The sequence below is a fragment of the Oncorhynchus clarkii genome, chromosome 9 (assembly GCF_045791955.1).
Source record: "Oncorhynchus clarkii lewisi isolate Uvic-CL-2024 chromosome 9, UVic_Ocla_1.0, whole genome shotgun sequence".
NCBI classification, from domain to species: domain Eukaryota; kingdom Metazoa; phylum Chordata; class Actinopteri; order Salmoniformes; family Salmonidae; genus Oncorhynchus; species Oncorhynchus clarkii.
This window is the reverse complement of record NC_092155.1, coordinates 81,393,523-81,416,278: the sequence shown is the minus strand read 5'-3', so window position 1 is coordinate 81,416,278 and position 22,756 is coordinate 81,393,523. Positions and strand designations below refer to the sequence as shown.

General features: G+C 36.1%; 1 protein-coding gene across 1 annotated transcript in view; it reads left to right on the top strand.

The window, feature by feature from the left end:
• The window catches only part of LOC139417639 (ladinin), a 65,737-nt gene extending 44,242 nt beyond the window's left edge, over positions 1–21,495 (top strand). Inside the window, exons 9-12 of the mRNA XM_071166846.1 lie at positions 4,127–4,155; positions 7,134–7,200; positions 20,379–20,603; positions 21,190–21,495. Coding sequence (XP_071022947.1) covers positions 4,127–4,155; positions 7,134–7,200; positions 20,379–20,603; positions 21,190–21,291 — 423 coding nt within the window. The 3' untranslated portion in view covers positions 21,292–21,495. The remainder of the gene's footprint in view (positions 1–4,126; positions 4,156–7,133; positions 7,201–20,378; positions 20,604–21,189) is intronic.
• Positions 21,496–22,756: the final 1,261 nt, after the last annotated feature.

Here is a 22,756-nt window from a genome sequence, read left to right as displayed (position 1 = left end):
GTGGAGTGCAATTGGGATTGCGCCATCTGTTGATCTGTTGGGGCGGTCTGCAAATTGGAGTGGGTCTAGGGTGTCCGGGAGGATGCTGTTGATGTGAGCCATGACCAGCCTTTCAAAGCACTTCATGGCTACTGACATAAGTGCTAGTCATTTAAGATGGTTACCTTCGCTTTCTTGGGCACATGGACTATTGTGGTCTGCTTGAAACATGTTGGTATTACAGACTCGGTCAGGGAGAGGTTGAAAATATCAGTGAAGACACTTGCCAGTCGGTCAATGCATGCTCTGAGTGCACGTCCCGGTAATCCGTCTGGCCCCGCTCAGTTTTCTCACGCAATTGCATAGCATATTTGCACATTCATCTTCTGCACATCTACCATTCCAGTATTTAATTGCTATATTGTAATTACTTCGGCACCATGGCCTATTTATAGCCTTACCTCTCTTATCTTACCTCATTTGCGCTCACTGTATATATACTTTTTCTACTGTATTATTGACTGTGTTTGTTTATTCCATGTGTAACTCTGTGTTGTTGTTTGTGTCACACTGCTTTGCTTTATCTTGGCCAGGTCACAGTTGTAAATGAGAACTTGTTCTCAAATAGCCTACCTGGTTAAATAAAGGTTACATTTAAAAATATATATATACTGGGGCCCCTCAGGGGTAATGCTTAGTCCCCTCCTGTACTCCCTTTTTTTATATATATTTTATTTATTTCACCTTTTTTTAACCAGGTAGGCCAGTTGAGAACAGGTTCTCATTTACAACTGCGACCTGGCCAAGATAAAGCATAGCAACACTTGGCCAAGGTTCATCCAGGTTAGGGTTTAGCTGGGGTAGGCCGTCATTGTAAATAAGAATTAGTTCTTAATTAACTGACTTGTCTCACTGGTCACCATAGCAGCACCCACCCGTAGCACGTGCTCCAGCAGGTATTTTTCACTGGTCACCCCCAAAGCCAATTCCTCCTTTGGCCACCTTTCCTTCCAGTTCTCTGCTGCCAATGACGGTAACGCACTGCAAAAATCACTGAAGCTGGAGACTCATATCTCCCTCACTAGCTTTAAGCACCAGCTGTCAGAGCAGCTCACAGATTACTGCACCTGTACATAGCCCATCTGTAAATAGCCCATCCAACTATTAATCCACGACTGCGTGGCCAAGCACGACTCCAACACTCTCATTAAGTTTGCTGACGACACAACAGTGGTAGGCCTGAACACCGACAACAATGAGACAGCCTATAGGGAGGAGGTCAGAGACCTGGCAGTGTGGTGCCAAGACAACAACCTCTCCCTCAATGTGAGCTAGAATTGACCGTGGACTACAGGAAAAGGAGGATCGAACAGGTGGTGCAGATCAAAAGTTCAAAGTTCCTTGGTGTCCACATCACCAACAAACTATCATGGTGCAAACATATCAAGACAGTTATCTATAGTCACTTTACCTTTTATTTTTATTTTTTACATGTAACAAATGTAGGTATGGGTGAAGTAACAAATGTAGGTAGGGGTAAAGTAACAAATGTAGGTATGGGTGAAGTAACAAATGTAGGTAGGGGTGAAGTAACAAATGTAGGTAGGGGTGAAGTAACAAATGTAGGTAGGGGTGAAGTAACAAATGTAGGTAGGGGTGAAGTAACAAATGTAGGTAGGGGTGAAGTAACAAATGTAGGTAGGGGTGAAGTAACAAATGTAGGTAGGGGTGAAGTAACAAATGTAGGTAGGGGTGAAGTAACAAATGTAGGTAGGGGTGAAGTAACAAATGTAGGTAGGGGTGAAGTAACAAATGTAGGTAGGGGTGAAGTAACAAATGTAGGTAGGGGTAAAGTAACAAATGTAGGTAGGGGTGAAGTAACAAATGTAGGTATGGGTAAAGTAACAAATGTAGGTAGGGGTGAAGTAACAAATGTAGGTAGGGGTGAAGTAACAAATGTAGGTAGGGGTGAAGTAACAAATGTAGGTAGGGGTAAAGTAACAAATGTAGGTATGGGTAAAGTAACAAATGTAGGTAGGGGTGAAGTAACAAATGTAGGTATGGGTGAAGTAACAAATGTAGGTAGGGGTAAAGTAACAAATGTAGGTATGGGTAAAGTAACAAATGTAGGTAGGGGTGAAGTAACAAATGTAGGTAGGGGTAAAGTAACAAATGTAGGTAGGGGTGAAGTAACAAATGTAGGTAGGGGTAAAGTAACAAATGTAGGTATGGGTAAAGTAACAAATGTAGGTAGGGGTGAAGTAACAAATGTAGGTAGGGGTAAAGTAACAAATGTAGGTAGGGGTGAAGTAACAAATGTAGGTAGGGGTGAAGTAACAAATGTAGGTAGGGGTGAAGTAACAAATGTAGGTATGGGTAAAGTAACAAATGTAGGTAGGGGTGAAGTAACAAATGTAGGTAGGGGTGAAGTAACAAATGTAGGTATGGGTAAAGTAACAAATGTAGGTAGGGGTGAAGTAACAAATGTAGGTAGGGGTGAAGTAACAAATATAAAATGTCAGTCTCAGGAAATGAAAAGATTTTGTAAGAGTCCCCAGATCCTCAAAAAGTTCTACAGCTGTACCATCAAGAGCATCCTGACCTGTTGCATCACCGCCTGGCATTGCAACTGCTCAGCATCCGACTGTAAGTTCCTGCAGAGGGTAGTACGTACGGCCCAGTACATCATGGGGCCAAGCTTCCTGCCATCCAGGAACTCTATACTCTACGTCTATAGGAAGGCCCCAAGAATTATCAAAGACTCCCAAGTCATAAACTGTTCTCTCTGCTGTACCGGAGTGCCAAGTCTAGCCCCGTCTACCCGTACCCCCTGTATATCGCCTCGATATTGTTATTTTATTGTGTTCATTTTTTAAACTTTAGTTTAATTAATTCATATTTTCTTAACTCTATTTTATTAAAACTGCATTGTTGGTTAAGGGCTTGTAAGTAATAATTTCACGGTATTGTTGTATTCGACGCAGGTGACAAATAAAATTGTATTTGTTGCGGTATTCACTTGTAGTTTCAAAACGAGGATATAGCTTGCTGCTTTATCCACACTGATTGGTGAAGTAATTTAATGTAAAAAACATCATATTCAGAGGTTTTAAAAGGAACAGAAAGGAACGATATAAACCGATACTTTATCGGGGATCAAACCAATTCAAAACTTTATTTTGCTGGTCGGAACTTTGGAACGGAATTAAAGAAATTCTGTTCAGAACGAAATGATTGGAAAATAATTTAGGTGTCAACCTCTGCTTTGAATAAGTCTGCTAAATAACCCTTCGCTGCAGTCACCCTACTTTGCCTCATGGGTGGAATGTTATTAGTAGTTTTCATAATTTAGAAAGATTATTTAAATTAAAAAAACTTACAAAAGCTGTTGTTTCTATGTCAAACAGTTTAGTTATTTTTCAGTCTTCCGTGATGTACATAAAGTGTAATATTGGGATGCAAACTCAACATGGAATACATTGTAACTTTGTCCACCATCAAAAAGATCCCAACAAAGGATGCATTTGTTACGTACAGTACATCTCTGATCTTGTCAATCAGCTTTTTGTTGTACTTACTGTGAAGGAAAATCAGAATAGGCATCATAATAGTACATTACAGTTTAAACCATATTTTATGTTTCTTCTTCACAGACATTTTCATTGTTTTTTAAAAAATCTGTAGAGCAGTCAGATTAAGTAATAGTAAAATATATTTTAACAAATGAGAAGAGAATCATACCAAAAGTAATGTGAGCATTGCATTGTGAAAGGGAATTACTTTATATAAACATGTATCACAGGGCCTGGACCTAACCCTAACCCTTTATATAAACATGTATCACAGGGCCTGGACCTAAACCTAACCCTTTATATAAACATGTATCACAGGGCCTGGACCTAACCCTTTATATAAACATGTATTACAATGTGAAACTTATTTCTAGATGAAACACTGATTAAGTGAAAAAGTGACTGTATGATTTTGTGTGGTTCTTAGTCAATTGAAAATGAGTTTTGAAACGACTGCCCTTTTGATGATCTGTTTTGAGGTTTGTGAAAATGCTTTTATCCCCAAAGCTTTTGAAACAAACTGTAAATTCTAGTTATATAACAGTATCTGTCTTTTCCAGGACCAAACTGAGGAGCAGGACAAAGCATCACCTTTCCAAAGGAAGTGAGTCTGGTGAACATTTAACATGTTTTATACTGACACTATAAGAATATAATAATATAATAATAATGCCTGTCCGTAACCCCTTACCCTAAAATGTAACCTATATCTCTAACCCTAACCCCTAAACCTAACCCTTATCCTAAAATGTAACCCTTATCTCTAACCCTAACCCTTATCCTTACCCTAAAATCTAACCCTTATCTCTAACCCTAACCCCTAACCCTAATCCCTAACCCTTACCCTAAAATGTAACCCTTATCTCTAATCCTAACCCCTAACCCTTACCCTAAAATGTAACCCTAACCCCTAACCCTAACCCTTACCCTTACCCTAAAATGTAACCCTTATCTCTAACCCTAACCCTTACCCTAAAATGTAACCATTATCCCTGACCCGTAACCCTAACCCTTACCCTTATCCTAAAATGTAACCCTAACCCTTACCCTTATCCTCAAATGTAACCCTAACCCCTAACACTAACCCCTAACCTTACCCATACCCTAAAAAATAACCATTATCTCTAACCCTTACCCATAACCTAAAATGTAACCCTTATCTCTAACCCTAACCCCTAACCCTTACCCTAAAATGTAACCCTTATCTCTAACCCTAACCCTAAAATGTAACCCTTATCTCTAACCCTAACCCCTAACCCTAACCCTAAAATGTAACCCTTATCTCTAACCCTAACACTTACCCTTACCCTAAAATGTAACCCTTATCTCTATCCCTAACCCTTACCCTTACCCTAAAATAGAACCCTTATCTCTAACCCTAACCCCTAACCCTAATCCTTACCCTTACCCTAAAATGTAACCATTTTCTCTAACTCTAACCCCTAAACCCTAACCCTTACCCTTACCCTAAAATGTAACCTTTATCTCTAACCCTAACCCCTAACCCTAACCCTTAAATGGAACCCTTATCTCTAACCCTAACCCTAACCCTTACCCTAAAATGTAACCCTTATCTCTAACCCTAACCCTAAAATGTAACCCTTATCTCTAACCCTAACCCCTAACTCTAACCCTAAAATGTAACCCTTATCTTTAACACTAACCCTAACCCTAACCTTTAGCCTAAAATGTAACCCTTATCTCTAACCCTAACCCTAACCCTTACCCTAAAATGTAACCCATATCTCTAACCCTAACACTTACCCTTAAATGTAACCCTTATCTCTAGCCCTAACCCCTAACCCTTACCCTTACCTTAAAATGTAACCCTTATCTCTAACCCTAACCCTAAAATGTAACCCTTATCTCTAACCCTAACCCTTACCCTTACCCTAAAATGTAACCTTTATGTCTAACCCTAACCCTAACCCTTACCCTAAAATGTAACCCTTATCTCTAACCCCTACCCTTACCCTAAAATGTAACCTTTATCTCTGACCCTAACCCCTAACCTTTACCCTTACCCTAAAATATAACCCTTATCTCTAACCCTAACCCTAAAATGTAACCCTTATCTCTAACCCTAACCCTAAAATGTAACCCTTATCTCTAACCCTAACCCTAACCCTTACCCTAAAATGTAACCCTTATTTCTAACCCTTACCCTTACCCTAAAATGTAACCCTTAGCCCTAACCCGTAACCCTAAGCCTTACCCTTACCCTAAAATGTAATCCTTATCTCTAACCCTAACCCTAACCCTGAAATGTAACCCTTATCTCTAACCCTTAACCTTACCCTAAAATGTAACCGTTATCTCTACCCCTAACCCTAACCCTAACCCTAAAATGTAACCCTTATCTCTAACCCTAACACTTACCCTTACCCTAAAATGTAACCCTTATCTCTAACCCTAACCCCTAACCCTAACCCTTACCCTAAAATGTAACCCTTATCTCTAACCCTAACCCCTAACCCTTACCCTTACCCTAAAATGTAACTCTTATCTCTAACCTTAACCCCTAACCCTTACCCTTCCCCTAAAATGTAACCCTTAGCCCTAACCCGTAACCCTAAGCCTTACCCTTACCCTAAAATGTAATCCTTATCTCTAACACTAACCCCTAACCCTAACCCTGAAATGTAACCCTTATCTCTAACCCTTAACCTTACCCTAAAATGTAACCGTTATCTCTACCCCTAACCCGTACCCTTACCCTAAAATTTAACCCTTATCTCTAACCCATACCCTTAGCCTAAAATGTAACCCTTATCCCTGACCCGTAACCCTAACCCTTACCCTTATCCTAAAATGTAACCCAACCCCTAACCCTAACCCTTACCCTTACCCTAAAATGTAACCCTTATCTCTAACCCTAACCCCTAACCCTTACCCTTACCCTAAAATGTAACTCTTATCTCTAACCTTAACCCCTAACTCTTACCCTTTCCCTAAAATGTAACCCTTAGCCCTAACCCGTAACCCTAAGCCTTACCCTTACCCTAAAATGTAATCCTTATCTCTAACCCTAACCCTAACCCTGAAATGTAACCCTTATCTCTAACCCTTAACCTTACCCTAAAATGTAACCGTTATCTCTACCCCTAACCCTAACCCGTACCCTAAAATGTAACCCTTATCTCTAACCCTTACCCTTAGCCTAAAATGTAACCCTTATCCCTGACCCGTAACCCTAACCCTTACCCTTATCCTAAAATGTAACCCTTACCCTTACCCTAAAATGTAACCCTTATCTCTAACCCTAACCCTAACCCTAAATGTAACCCTCATCACTAATCTCTAACCCTTAATCCTAACCCTAACCCTAAAATGTAACCCTTATCTCTAATCTCTAACCCTAACCTTTAACCCATAACCCTAACCCATAACCCTAAAATGTAACCCTAATCTCTAATCTCTAACCCTAACCCTTAACCCTAAAATGTAACCCTAATCTCTAACCCTAAAATATAACCCTAATCTCTAACCCTTAACCCTAACCCTAAAATGTAACCCTAATCTCTAATCTCTAACCCTTAACCCATAACCCTAATCCATAACCATAACCCTGTCCACATTTAGTTCCAAACAGAGGGTGTCTTCCCGTTCCATCCAGGAGAAGATGGAGAGACTGGCCCATGCAGCTCAGGTAGAACATCACATTACATTACACATAACATCACACAACATTATACATAACATTATACATAACATCACACATAACATCACACAACATTATACATAACATTATACATAACATCACACAACATTATACATAACATTATACATAACATTATACATAACATTATACACAACATTATACACAACATTATACATAACATTATACATAACATTATACATAACATCACACAACATTATACATAACATCACACATAACATCACACAACATTATACATAACATTATACATAACATCACACAACATTATACATAACATTATACATAACATTATACATAACATTATACACAACATTATACACAACATTATACATAACATTATACATAACATTATACATAACATCACACAACATTATACATAACATTATACATAACATTATACATAACATTATACACAACATTATACATAACATCACACAACATTATACATAACATTACACAACATTATACATTACATTATACATAACATTATACATAACATTATACATAACATTATACACAACATTACACATAACATTATACATAACATTATACATTACATTATACATAACATCACACAACATTATACATAACATTACACATAACATTATACATTACATTATACATAACATCACACAACATTATACACAACATTATACATAACAGTATACATAACATTATACATTACATTATACATTACATTATACATAACATTATACATAACATCCCACATAACATTATACATAACATCACACAACATTATACATAACATTATACACAACATTATACATAACATTATACATAACATTATACATTACATTATACATAACATTATACATTACATTATACATAACATTATACATAACATCCCACATAACATTATACATAACATCCCACATAACATTATACATAACATCACATAACATTATACATAACATTATACATTACATTATACATAACATTATACATTACATTATACATAACATTATACATAACATCCCACACAACATTATACATAACATCCCACATAACATTATACATAACATCACATAACATTATACATAACATTATACATAACATCACACAACATTATACATTACATCACACATAACATTATACATAACATCACACAACATTATACATTACATCACACATAACATTATACATAACATCACACAACATTATACATTACATCCCACATAACATTATACATTACATTATACATAACATTATACATAACATTATACATAACATTATACATAACATTATACATAACATTATACATAACATTATACATAACATCACACAACATTATACATAACATTATACATAACATTATACATAACATCACACAACATTATACATAACATTATACATAACATTATACATAACATCACACAACATTATACATAACATTATACATAACATCACACAACATTATACATAACATTATACATAACATTATACATAACATTATACATAACATTATACATAACATCACACAACATTATACACAACATTATACATAACATTATACACAACATTATACATAACATCACACAACATTATACATAACATTATACACAACATTATACATAACATTATACACAACATTATACATAACATTATACATTACATTATACATAACATCACACAACATTATACATTACATTATACATAACATTATACATAACATTATACATAACATCACACAACATTATACACAACATTATACATAACATTATACATTACATTATACATAACATCACACAACATTATACATTACATTATACACAACATTATACATAACATTATACATTACATTATACATAACATCACACAACATTATACATTACATTATACATAACATTATACATTACATTATACATAACATCACACATAACATTATACATAACATTATACATAACATCACACAACATTATACATTACATTATACACAACATTATACATAACATTATACATAACATTATACATTACATTATACATTACATCACACAACATTATACATAACATTATACATTACATTATACATTACATCACACAACATTATACACAACATTATACATTACATTATACATAACATTATACACAACATTATACATTACATTATACATAACATCACACATAACATCACACAACATTATACATAACATCATACATAACATTATACATAACATTATACATTACATTATACATAACATTATACATAACATTATACATAACATTATACATTACATTATACATTACATCACACAACATTATACATAACATTACACATAACATTATACATTACATTATACATAACATTATACATAACATTATACATAACATCACACAACATTATACACAACATTATACATAGCATTATACATAACATTATACATTACATTATACACAACATTATACACAACATTATACATAACATTATACATAACATTATACATAACATCACACAACATTATACATAACATTATACATAACATTATACACAACATTATACATAACATTATACACAACATTATACATAACATTATACATAACATTATACATTACATTATACACAACATTATACACAACATTATACATAACATTATACATAACATTATACATAACATCACACAACATTATACATAACATTATACATAACATTATACACAACATTATACATAACATTATACATAACATTATACACAACATTATACATAACATTATACATAACATTATACATAACATCACACAACATTATACATTACATTATACACAACATTATACATAACATTATACATAACATTATACATTACATTATACATTACATCACACAACATTATACATAACATTATACATTACATTATACATTACATCACACAACATTATACATAACATTATACATAACATTATACACAACATTATACATTACATTATACATAACATTATACACAACATTATACATTACATTATACATAACATCACACATAACATCACACAACATTATACATAACATCATACATAACATTATACATTACATTATACACAACATTATACATAACATCACACAACATTATACACAACATTATACATAACATCACATAACATCACATAACATCACGTAACATTACACATGACATTACACATAACATTATACATTACATCACACATAACATTATACATAACATTATACATAACATTATACATTACATTATACATTACATTATACATAATATTATACACAACATTATACATAACATTATACATAACATTATACATAACATTACACATAACATCACACATCACACAACATCACATAACATTACACATCACATAGCATTACACATCACATTATACATAACATTATACATAACATTATACATTACATTATACATAACATTATACATAACATTACACAACATTATACATAACATTATACATTACATTATACATAACATTATACATAACATTATACATTACATTATACATAACATTATACATAACATTACACATAACATTATACATAACATTACACATAACATCACACATAACATTATACATAACATTACACATAACATTATACATAACATTATACACAACATTATACATTACATTATACATAACATTATACATAACATCACACATAACATTATACATAACATCACACATAACATTATACATAACATCACACAACATTATACATAACATTATACATAACATTATACATTACATTATACATAACATTATACATAACATCACACACAACATTATACATAACATTATACATTACATTATACATAACATTATACATAACATCACACATAACATTATACATAACATTACACATAACATTATACATAACATCACACATAACATTATACATAACATTGCACATAACATCACACATCACACAACATCACATAACATTACACATCACATAGCATTACACATCACATTATACACAACATTACACAACATTACACATAACATTACACAACATTACACATAACATCACAACATCACGTAACATTACACATGACATTACACATAACATTATACATTACACATAACATTACACATAACATCACACATAACATCACACATAACATCACACAACATCACATAACATTACATAACATTATACATAACATCATACATAACATTATACACAACATTACACAGCATTACACATAACATTATACATAACATTATACATAACATTACACATAACATTACACAACATTATACATAACATAACATCACATAACATTATACATAACATCACACATAACATTATACATAACATCACACATAACATTACACATAACATTACACATAACATTACACATAACATCACACATAACATTATACATAACATCACACATAACATTACACATAACATCACACATAACATTATACATAACATCACACATAACATTACACATAACATTACACATAACATTACACATAACATAACATCACACAACATCACATAACATCACACATCACATAACATTATACATAACATCATACATAACATTATACACAACATTACACAACATTACACAACATTACACATAACATTACACATAACATCACACTTAACATCATACATAAAATTACACATAACATCACATAACATTACACAACATTATACATTACATCACATAACATCACACATCACATAACATTATACATAACATCATACATAACATTATACACAACATTACACAACATTACACATAACATTACACACACCATTATACATAACATTACACACCACATTACATTACACATCACATAACATTACACACAACATTATACATAACATCACATAACATTACACACAACATTATACATAACATTACACATAACATCACATAACATTATACACAACATTATACATAACATCACACCTAACATTATACATAACATTAAACATCACATAACATTACACATACCATTATACACAACGTTAAACATCACATAACATCACACATAACATTATACATAACATTACACACCACATTACATTACACATCACATAACATAACACATAACATTACACATCACATAACACATCACATAACATTACACATCACATAACATTACACATCACATCACATTACACATCACATCACATTACACATCACATAACATTACACATAACATCACATTACACATCACATAACATTACACATAACATAACATTACACAAAACATAACATTACACATAACATAACATTACACAACATTATACATAACATAACAGTACACATAACATAACATTACACATAACATAACATTACACATCACATAACATCACATAACATTATACATAACATCACACATAACATTATACATAACATCACACATAACATTACACATAACATTACACATAACATTACACATAACATCACACATAACATTATACATAACATCACACATAACATTACACATAACATCACACATAACATTATACATAACATCACACATAACATTACACATAACATTACACATAACATTACACATAACATCACACAACATCACATAACATCACACATCACATAACATTATACATAACATCATACATAACATTATACACAACATTACACAACATTACACAACATTACACATAACATTACACATAACATCACACATAACATCATACATAAAATTACACATAACATCACATAACATTACACAACATTATACATTACATCACATAACATCACACATCACATAACATTATACATAACATCATACATAACATTATACACAACATTACACAACATTACACATAACATTACACACAACATTATACATAACATTACACACCACATTACATTACACATCACATAACATTACACACAACATTATACATAACATTATACATAACGTCACATAACATTACACACAACATTATACATAACATTACACATAACATCACATAACATTATACACAACATTATACATAACATCACACCTAACATTATACATAACATTAAACATCACATAACATTACACATACCATTATACACAACGTTAAACATCACATAACATCACACATAACATTATACATAACATTACACACCACATTACATTACACATCACATAACATAACACATAACATTACACATCACATAACACATCACATAACATTACACATCACATAACATTACACATCACATCACATTACACATCACATCACATTACACATCACATAACATTACACATAACATAACATTACACAAAGCATAACATTACACATAACATAACATTACACATAACATAACATTACACAACATTATACATAACATAACAGTACACATAACATAACATTACACATAACATAACATTACACATCACACAACATTACACATAACATCACATAACATCACGTAACATTACACATGACATTACACATAACATTACACATAACATCGCATAACATCACATAACATTATACATAACATTACACATAACATTATACGTAACATCACATAACATTACACAACATTATACATAACATCACATAACATCACACAACATTATACATAACATTATACATAACATCACACATAACATTACACATAACATTACACATAACATCACACAACATCACATAACATTACACATCACATCACATTACACATCACATAACATTACACATAACATAACATTACTCATAACACAACATAACATTACACATCACATAACATTACACATCACATAACATTACACAACATTACACATCACATAACATTACACATCACATCACATTACACATCACATCACATTACACATCACATAACATTACACATAACATAACATTACACATAACACAACATAACATTACACATCACATCACATTACACATCACATTACACATCACATAACATTACACATAACATAACATTACACATCACATAACATTACACATAACATTATACATAACATTACACATAACATTATACATAACATTACACAACATTATACATAGCATCACACAACATTATACACAACATTATACATAACATCACACAACATTATACACAACATTATACATAACATCACACAACATTATACATAACATTATACATAACATCACACAACATTATACATAACATCACACCTAACATTATATACAACATTATACGTAACATTATACATAACATTATACATAACATCACACAACATTATACACAACATTATACATAGCATCACACAACATTATACACAACATTATACATAACATCACACAACATTATACACAACATTATACATAACATCACATCACATTATACATAACATCACATATAACATTATAGATAACATTATACATAACATCACATATAGCGTCATATATGTGACCGACCGGCTCAAATCGGTCATATGTATAAAAATGTGAAATGGTGTTTTTTACATTGGATAAAAGTAGAGACTCAGAGCTACAAAATGGTATATCATATACTACATTTGAGGAACATTGGGAAAGTCATTTTCCTTTGAAAGTTGATGAACTTGTAAAACTCACTTTCGAGAAAATGGCCTTTGGATGTTTTTGTACTAATATTGGAGAGCTCTTCTTTGTGTCCACCCATTCAGCATTATTCACACCCTCTTAAGCTCTAGCCCCACCCATCTCTTTAAGCGTAGATCCAAGTGTACTTTTTTAAATGTATTTTTAATTTGATTTATTTCACCTTTATTTAACCAGGTAGGCCAGTTGAGAACAAGTTCTCATTTACAACTGCGAACTGATCAAGATAAAGCAAGGCAGTGCGACACATAGCTAGTTACACATGAAATAAACAAACGTACAGTCAATAATACAATAGAAAAAATCTATACACAGTGTGTGCAAATGAGGCAATAAATACGCCGTAGTGGCGAAGTAATTACAATTGAGTGATAGATGTGCAGAAGATGAATATGCAAGTATAGATGGGCTATGTACAGATGCAGTGATCTGTAAATACCTAGGTCTCTGGCTAGACTATAAACTCTCTTTCCAGACTCATATTAAACATCCCCAATTAAACATCCCCGCCCTGGGGCGGCAGGGTAGACTAGTAACTGGAAGGTTGCAAGTTCAAACCCCCGAGCTGACAAGGTACAAATCTGTTCTGCCCCTGAACAGGCAGTTAACCCACTGTTCCTAGGCCGTCATTGAAAATAAGAATTTGTTCTTAACTGACTTGCCTGGTAAAATAAAGGTAAAATAAAGGTAAAAAAAAAAAAAGTAGAAATACTGGGGTGCAAAGGAGAAAATAAATAAATAACAGTATGGGGATGAGGTAGTTGAATGGGCTATTTACAGATGTGCAATGATCTGTGAGCTGCTCTGACAGCTGATGCTTAAAGTTTGTGAGGGAGATAGGAGTCTCCAGCTTCAGTGATTTTTGCAATTCGTTCCAGTCATTGGCAGCAGAGAACTGGAAGGAAAGGCGGCCAAAGGAGAAATTGGCTTTGGTGGTGACCAGTGAAATATACCTGTTGTTGAGCTGAGATAAGGCTGGGCTTTACCTAGCAAAGACTTATAGATGACCTGGAGCCAGTGGGTCTGGCGACGAATATGTAGCGAGGGCCAGCTGACAAGAGCATACAGGTCCCAGTGGTGGGTGGTATATGGGGCTTTGGTGACAAAACGGATGGCACTGTGATAGACTGCATCCAGTTTGCTGAGTAGAGTGTTGGAGGCTATTTTGTAAATTACATAGCCGAAGTCGAGGATTGGTAGGATGGTCAGTTTTACAAGGGTATGTTTGGCAGCGTGAGTGAAGGAGGCTTTGTTGTGAAATAGAATGCCGATTCTAGATTTAATTTTGGATTGGGGATGTTTAATATGAGTCTGGAAAGAGAGTTTATAGTCTAGCCAGAGACCTAGGTATTTACAGATCACTGCATCTGTACATAGCCCATCTGTACATAGCCCATCCAACTACCTCATCCCCATTGTAAGGGTTTTCCTGTGGTGAAGGGGAGGCGGACCAAAATGCAGCGTGCTGGTTATTCATGTTCTTTAATAAAGGAACTATACATGAAATAACTAACAAAACAATAAATGTGCGAAAACCTAAACAGTCCTATCTGGTGCAAACACAGAGACAGGAACAATCACCCACAAACACACAGTGAAACCCAGGCTACCTAAGTATGATTCTCAATCAGAGACAACTAATGACACCTGCCTCTGATTGAGAACCATACTAGGCCGAAACATAGAAATCCCCAAATCATAGAAAATCAAACATAGACTGCCCACCCAACTCACACCCTGACCATACTAAATAAATACAAAACAAAGGAAATAAAGGTCAGAACGTGACTCCCATACTATTATTTATCTTGCTCCTTTGCACCCCAGTATCTCTACTTGCATACTCATCCTCTGCACATCTATCACTCCAGTGTTTAATTGCTATATTGTAATTATTTCGCCATTACGGCCTGTTTATTTCCTTTCCTCCCTTATCCTTCCTCATTTGCAAACACTGTATATAGACTTTTTCTATTGTATTATTGACTGTATGTTTATTCCATGTGTAACTCTGTGTTGTTTCTGTCTCACTGCTTTGCTTTATATTGGCCAGGTCGCAGTTGTAAATGAGAACTTGTTCTCAAATAGCCTACCTGGTTAAATAAAGGGGAAATAAAATGTTAAAAAGTTGTGGGTGTGTCCAGGCTTGGCCCTCACTGGCCAGTGAGGATGTGCTCCAAGGCGAAACATGATGGTTGCTTCAAGTTGTGCATTTTCAGTCTTGTATGTATTGCCTTGGAATTAACTCCAAATCCAATGTTAGTCCATTATAGTTTGTTAATTGGCTTACAGAAACAAAATGTAGATCTATCTTTCCTTAATATGTTGACTTGAACCTGTTTTCAGTCCACATTGTTCTATGTAATCATGTCTTCAATGTGGAAATATATACATAGAATTTGCACTGATATAGAGGCTAGGCCCACTGTAAATTGCATTATGGCTCAGCATGGACATGCAAAATGTTGTCAATAAGCAAAAAGAGAGCGAGTAATTCGAATCAAATTCTTAACCAAACTAAACAACTAGTTTTAAACACACTTACAGGCACCATCATTTCTCCGCCTGGCTTTATAATATTAAAACAACTATGAAGGGTTTTACGCACATCCAAACTTGTCACCATAGCTGAACATAGAGAGGGTTTTATGCTTGTCCAAAACAGGACCTGCATGGCTAAAATAATGTGGGCCTGCCTACAATGCATAGATAAAAAGGGAATATCAAATCACTTTTATATTTGAATTTTGATGAAGATTTATTTATATTTGTCTCAGGAGACAAACCCTTTATCAACAGTCTTGACTACTTCGCAATTGCTTTGGGCAGACAAAAAGGACTTCATTGAGAAGACGGGAGTCTATGCTTGGGTTTAAATCAAAATGGTAAAAAACATGATTAAAAAAAAAAAAAGCTAAATACGAAGTATACATGCACCAAAAGCACATTAGTCTTGTTCCATCTTCATATGGGCATTGTGCATCACAGCTGGATAGGATGTTTTAATTTATTTTCTAATTGTTTTAATTTAACCTTTATTTAACTAGGCAACTCAGTTAAGAACAAATTCTCATTTACAATGACCACCTACCCTGGCCAAACCCGGACGACGCTGGGACAATTGTGCGCCCTATGGGACTCCCAATCACGGTCGGCTGTGATTCTGCCTGGATTCGTTTCCGCTGTCAAAATTTATGACATAGCCAACTGTTGCCACTAGAACCAGCTTTTGGTTGGTTTTAAAAAGCCCTGTAAGCGCTGCCTGAAATTAGCACTTTGGATCATGTTTTTAAGGACACATCTCAAATATTTCCACCCCTCCCATCTGAGCGCAGGTCAAGCTGATATAAGACAGGCATATTGCTGAACCTGGGCTGGAAAATGCCAGTGCGAATGTATTTACATGCCCAAATTGCAAACGAAAGTGCGTTTGACAATATCACCGGAAACACCAGCCGAAAATAGAGCCCTATGTCTGATATTTGTCTCAAATGTTGTTACTCCTGATGCTGTCTTGGTTGGACCAGGTCTCTCTTGAAAAATAGATTTTATCTCAATAACACTAACCTAATACATTTTTTAATTAAAATAAAAATTACCCTAACCCTCTCTGTCTTAACCTAACCCTCTCTGTCTTACCCTAACCCTCTCTGTCTCTAACCCTCTCTGTCTCTAACCCACTCTGTCTAAAACCCTCTCTGTCTAAAACCCTCTCTGTCTAAAACCAGGTCTCTCTTGAAAAATAGATTTTATGTCAATAACACTAACCTGGATAAATAAATCATACATTTTTTAATTAAAATAAAAACGGTCTCTAACCCTAACCCTCTCTGTCTTATCCTAACCCTCTCTGTCTTACTCTAACCCTCTCTGTCTCACCCTAACCCTCTCTGTCTTATCCTAACCCTCTCTGTCTTACCCTAACCCTCTCTGTCTCTAACCCTCTCTGTCTTACCCTAACCCTCTCTGACTCTAACCCTCTCTGTCTTACCCTAACCCTCTCTGTCTTACCCTAACCCTCTCCGTCTCTAACCCTCTCTGTCTCTAACCCTCTCTGTCTCTAACCCTCTCTGGCTTACCCTAACCCTCTCTGTCTCTAACCCTCTCTGTCTTATCCTAACCCTCTCTGTCTTACCCTAACCCTCTCTGTCTCTAACCCTCTCTGTCTTACCCTAACCCTCTCTGTCTCTAACCCTCTCTGTCTTACCCTAACCCTCTCTGACTCTAACCCTCTCTGTCTTACCCTAACCCTCTCTGTCTTACCCTAACCCTCTCCGTCTCTAACCCTCTATGTCTCTAACCCTCTCTGTCTCTAACCCTCTCTGTCTCTAACCCTCTCTGGCTTACCCTAACCCTCTCTGTCTCTAACCATCTCTGACTCTAACCCTCTCTGTCTTACCCTAACCCTCTCTGTCTCTAACCCTCTCTGTCTCTAACCCTCTCTGTCTTACCCTAACCCTAACCCTCTCTGTCTCTAACCCTCTCTGTCTCTAACCCTCTCTGTCTCTTACCCTCTCTGTCTCTAACCCTCTCTGTCTCACCCTAACCCTCTCTGTCTCACCCTAACCCTCTCTGTCTCTAACCCTCTCTGTCTCTAACCCTCTCTGTCTCTAACCCTCTCTGTCTTACCCTAACCCTCAATGTCTAACCCTCTCTGTCTCTAACCCTCTCTGTCTCTAACCCTCTCTGTCTCTAACCCTCTCTCTCTCTAACCCGCTCTGTCTAAAACCCTCTCTGTCTAAAACCCTCTCTGTCTCTAACCCTCTCTGTCTCTAACACTCTCTGTCTCTAACCCTCTCTGTCTTACCCTAACCCTCTCTGTCTCTAACCCTCTCTGTCTCTAACCCTCTCTGGCTTACCCTAACCCTCTCTGTCTCTAACCCTCTCTGTCTTACCCTAACCCTCTCTGTCTCTAACCCTCTCTGTCTTACCCTAACCCTAACCCTCTCTGTCTTACCCTAACCCTCTCTGTCTCTAACCCTCTTTGTCTCTAACCCTCTCTGTCTTACCCTAACCCTCTCTGTCTCTAACCCTCTCTGTCTCTAACCCTCTCTGTCTCTAACCCTCTCTGTCTCTAACCCTCTCTGTCTTACCCTAACCCTCTCTGTCTCTAACCCTCTCTGTCTCTAACCCTCTCTGTCTTACCCTAACCCCAACCCTCTCTGTCTCTAACCCTCTCTGTCTCTAACCCTCTCTGTCTCACCCTAACCCTCTCTGTCTTACCCTAACCCTATCTGTCTCTAACCCTCTCTGTCTCTTACCCTCTCTGTCTCACCCTAACCCTCTCTGTCTCTAACCCTCTCTGTCTCTAACCCTCTCTGTCTCTAACCCTCTCTGTCTCTAACCCTCTCTGTCTTACCCAAACCCTCTCTGTCTTACCCTAACCCTCTCTGTCTTACCCTAACCCTCTCTGTCTAACCCTCTCTGTCTCTAACCCTCTCTTTCTCTAACCCTCTCTGTCTCTAACCCGCTCTGTCTAAAACCCTCTCTGTCTAAAACCCTCTCTGTCTAAAACCCTCTCTGTCTCTAACCCTCTCTGTCTCTAACCCTCTCTGTCTCTAACCCTCTCTGTCTCTAACCCTCTCTGTCTCTAATCCTGTAGAAGTCTGAGTCTCTGCGTTCTCCCGACATTGCCCAGAGGACCCTGTTCCTGCTGGATGAGGTTTCGAAGAAGAGATGCCTATTTGAAAAGGATCAGTCAGCCGCTCCGTGCAGCTCTGGGGTTCTCAGACAGGAACCTCGCAGATTCGCGTCTGGAATCTCTGACCGCATCAACCGCTGGGTCAGCAAGACCAACAGACCTGGCAGCTCTGCCCACAAACCCATGGTGAGTACATAGCCCCTCCTACAACTAACTTCACCCACAGACCAAATAGCCCCTCCCACTTATTCACTAGTGTTACTTAAAACCAAACTGGCTCCACCCACAACACTCATGGCCCCTCCCATAACATTACTAGCTCCTCCTACAACCCCACAGTGTGGCAGAACACTCAGACAACCATCGTACCACGTTTCAGGAATTAGGTCAATTCAGGAAGTTAATTAAAGTTGTCATAGAATGTTACCTGCTTTTATGGATGTGATGGATGATGGCACTAAGCCAAAAGTGGTTTAATGATAAAGGTTATTACCAGGTCTAACCTCTAGATCACAGCTTCATCAGTGCAGCACTAGGGAGCCCTGTCTCTGCTCTGACTGTGGATACAGACAGACACACACACGCAGACAGACACACATACACTGACTGACTGACTGACATGTGAAGCGTGTAAGCTGGTGTCTGCACTTGGCCCAACACAGCTCCATCCTCTATGGTGTCTGCACTTGGCCCAACACAGCTCCATCCTCTAGGATGAATGTGTGCTGAGTGGACAGAATCACAATCTCTCTCTCTCTCTCTCTCTCTCTAGGATCTGCATCATGTTAATATCCCCAGTAAGCGGAGTGCGTTTGAGAGTGCAGGGGAGGACAGCTCTCCTAACCCAAACCACCACACCAAGGTCGATAAGTGAAGGACTCAATGTAATTTTCATTTTACAGTTCAAAAGTACATACAGCCTGAGGTAGGGAGAAACAAAGATGTGGGAGGGGAGGAAAGGAGAGGTTAGAGGCAGGTGATTATTTCAACACTTTTAAAGGTGACTGACCCTAACCTGATTCAGGGAATTTTGGGATTGTAATTTTAATAAGGTGAATCTTTCTGTACTGCCATAAAATGACTCTAATAGCTATTTCAATGCTCTCTTAACCTTAATCTGTCTCAAAACTAACCCTAATCCTACCATATTAAATCCCATACCCCCTAACCCCTAAACATAACTCCTAAGAATGTGTCTAACCTTTAACCCTAAATAAAACATTTTATATCAACACTTTATATCCTCCTGGTCTTTATATTTATTTATTTATTTAACCTTTATTTAACTAGGCAAGTCAGTAAAGAAAACATTTGTATTTAAAATGATGGCCAACCAAAAAGGCTAAAGGCCTCCTGCTTGGGCTGGGGATTAAAATTGATTAAATAAAAAATAGGACATAACACACAACGCAACAAGAGAGACAACACAGCACTACATAAAGAGAGACCTAAGACAACATAGCATGGCAGCAACACAACATAACACAGCATGGTAGCAACACAACATGACAACAACATGGTAGCAAAACAAAATGGCATCAGCACAACATGGTAGCAGCACAACATGTCAACAACATGGTAGCAAAACAAAATGGCATCAGCACAACATGGTAGCAGCACAAAACAGGGTACAAACATTATTGGGCACAGACAACAGCACAAAGGGCAAGAAGGTAGAGACAACAATACATCACACAAAGCAGCCACAACTGGCAGTAAGAGTGTCCATGATTGAGTCTTTGAATGAAGAGATTGAGTTTGTCTAGTTTGACTGTTTGTTGCAGCTCGTTCCAGTCTCTAGCTGCAGCGAACTGAAAAGAGGAGCAACCCAGGGATGTGTGTGTTTTGGGGACCTTTAACAGAATGTGACTAGTTGCAGAACGGGTGTTGTATGTGGAGGATGAGGGCTGCAGTAGATATCTCAGATAGGGGGGAGTGAGGCCTAAGAAGGTTTAATAAATAAGCATCAACCAGTGGGTCTTGCGACAGGTATACAGAGATGACCAGTTTACAGAAGAGTATAGAGTGCAGTGATGTGTCCTATAAGGAGCAATGGTGGCAAATCTGATGGCCGAAAGGTAAAGAATATCTAGCCACTCGAGCACCCTAACCTGCCAATCTATAAATTATGTCTCCGTAATCGAGCACGTGTAACGGATGTGAAACGGCTAGCTTAGTTAGCGGTGCGCGCTAAATAGCGTTTCAATCGGTGACGTCACTTGCTCTGAGACCTTGAAGTAGTAGATTCCCTTGCTCTGCAAGGGCCGTGGCTTTTGTGGAGCGATGAGTAACGATGCTTCGTGGGTGACTGTTGTTGATGTGTGCAGAGGGTCCCTGGT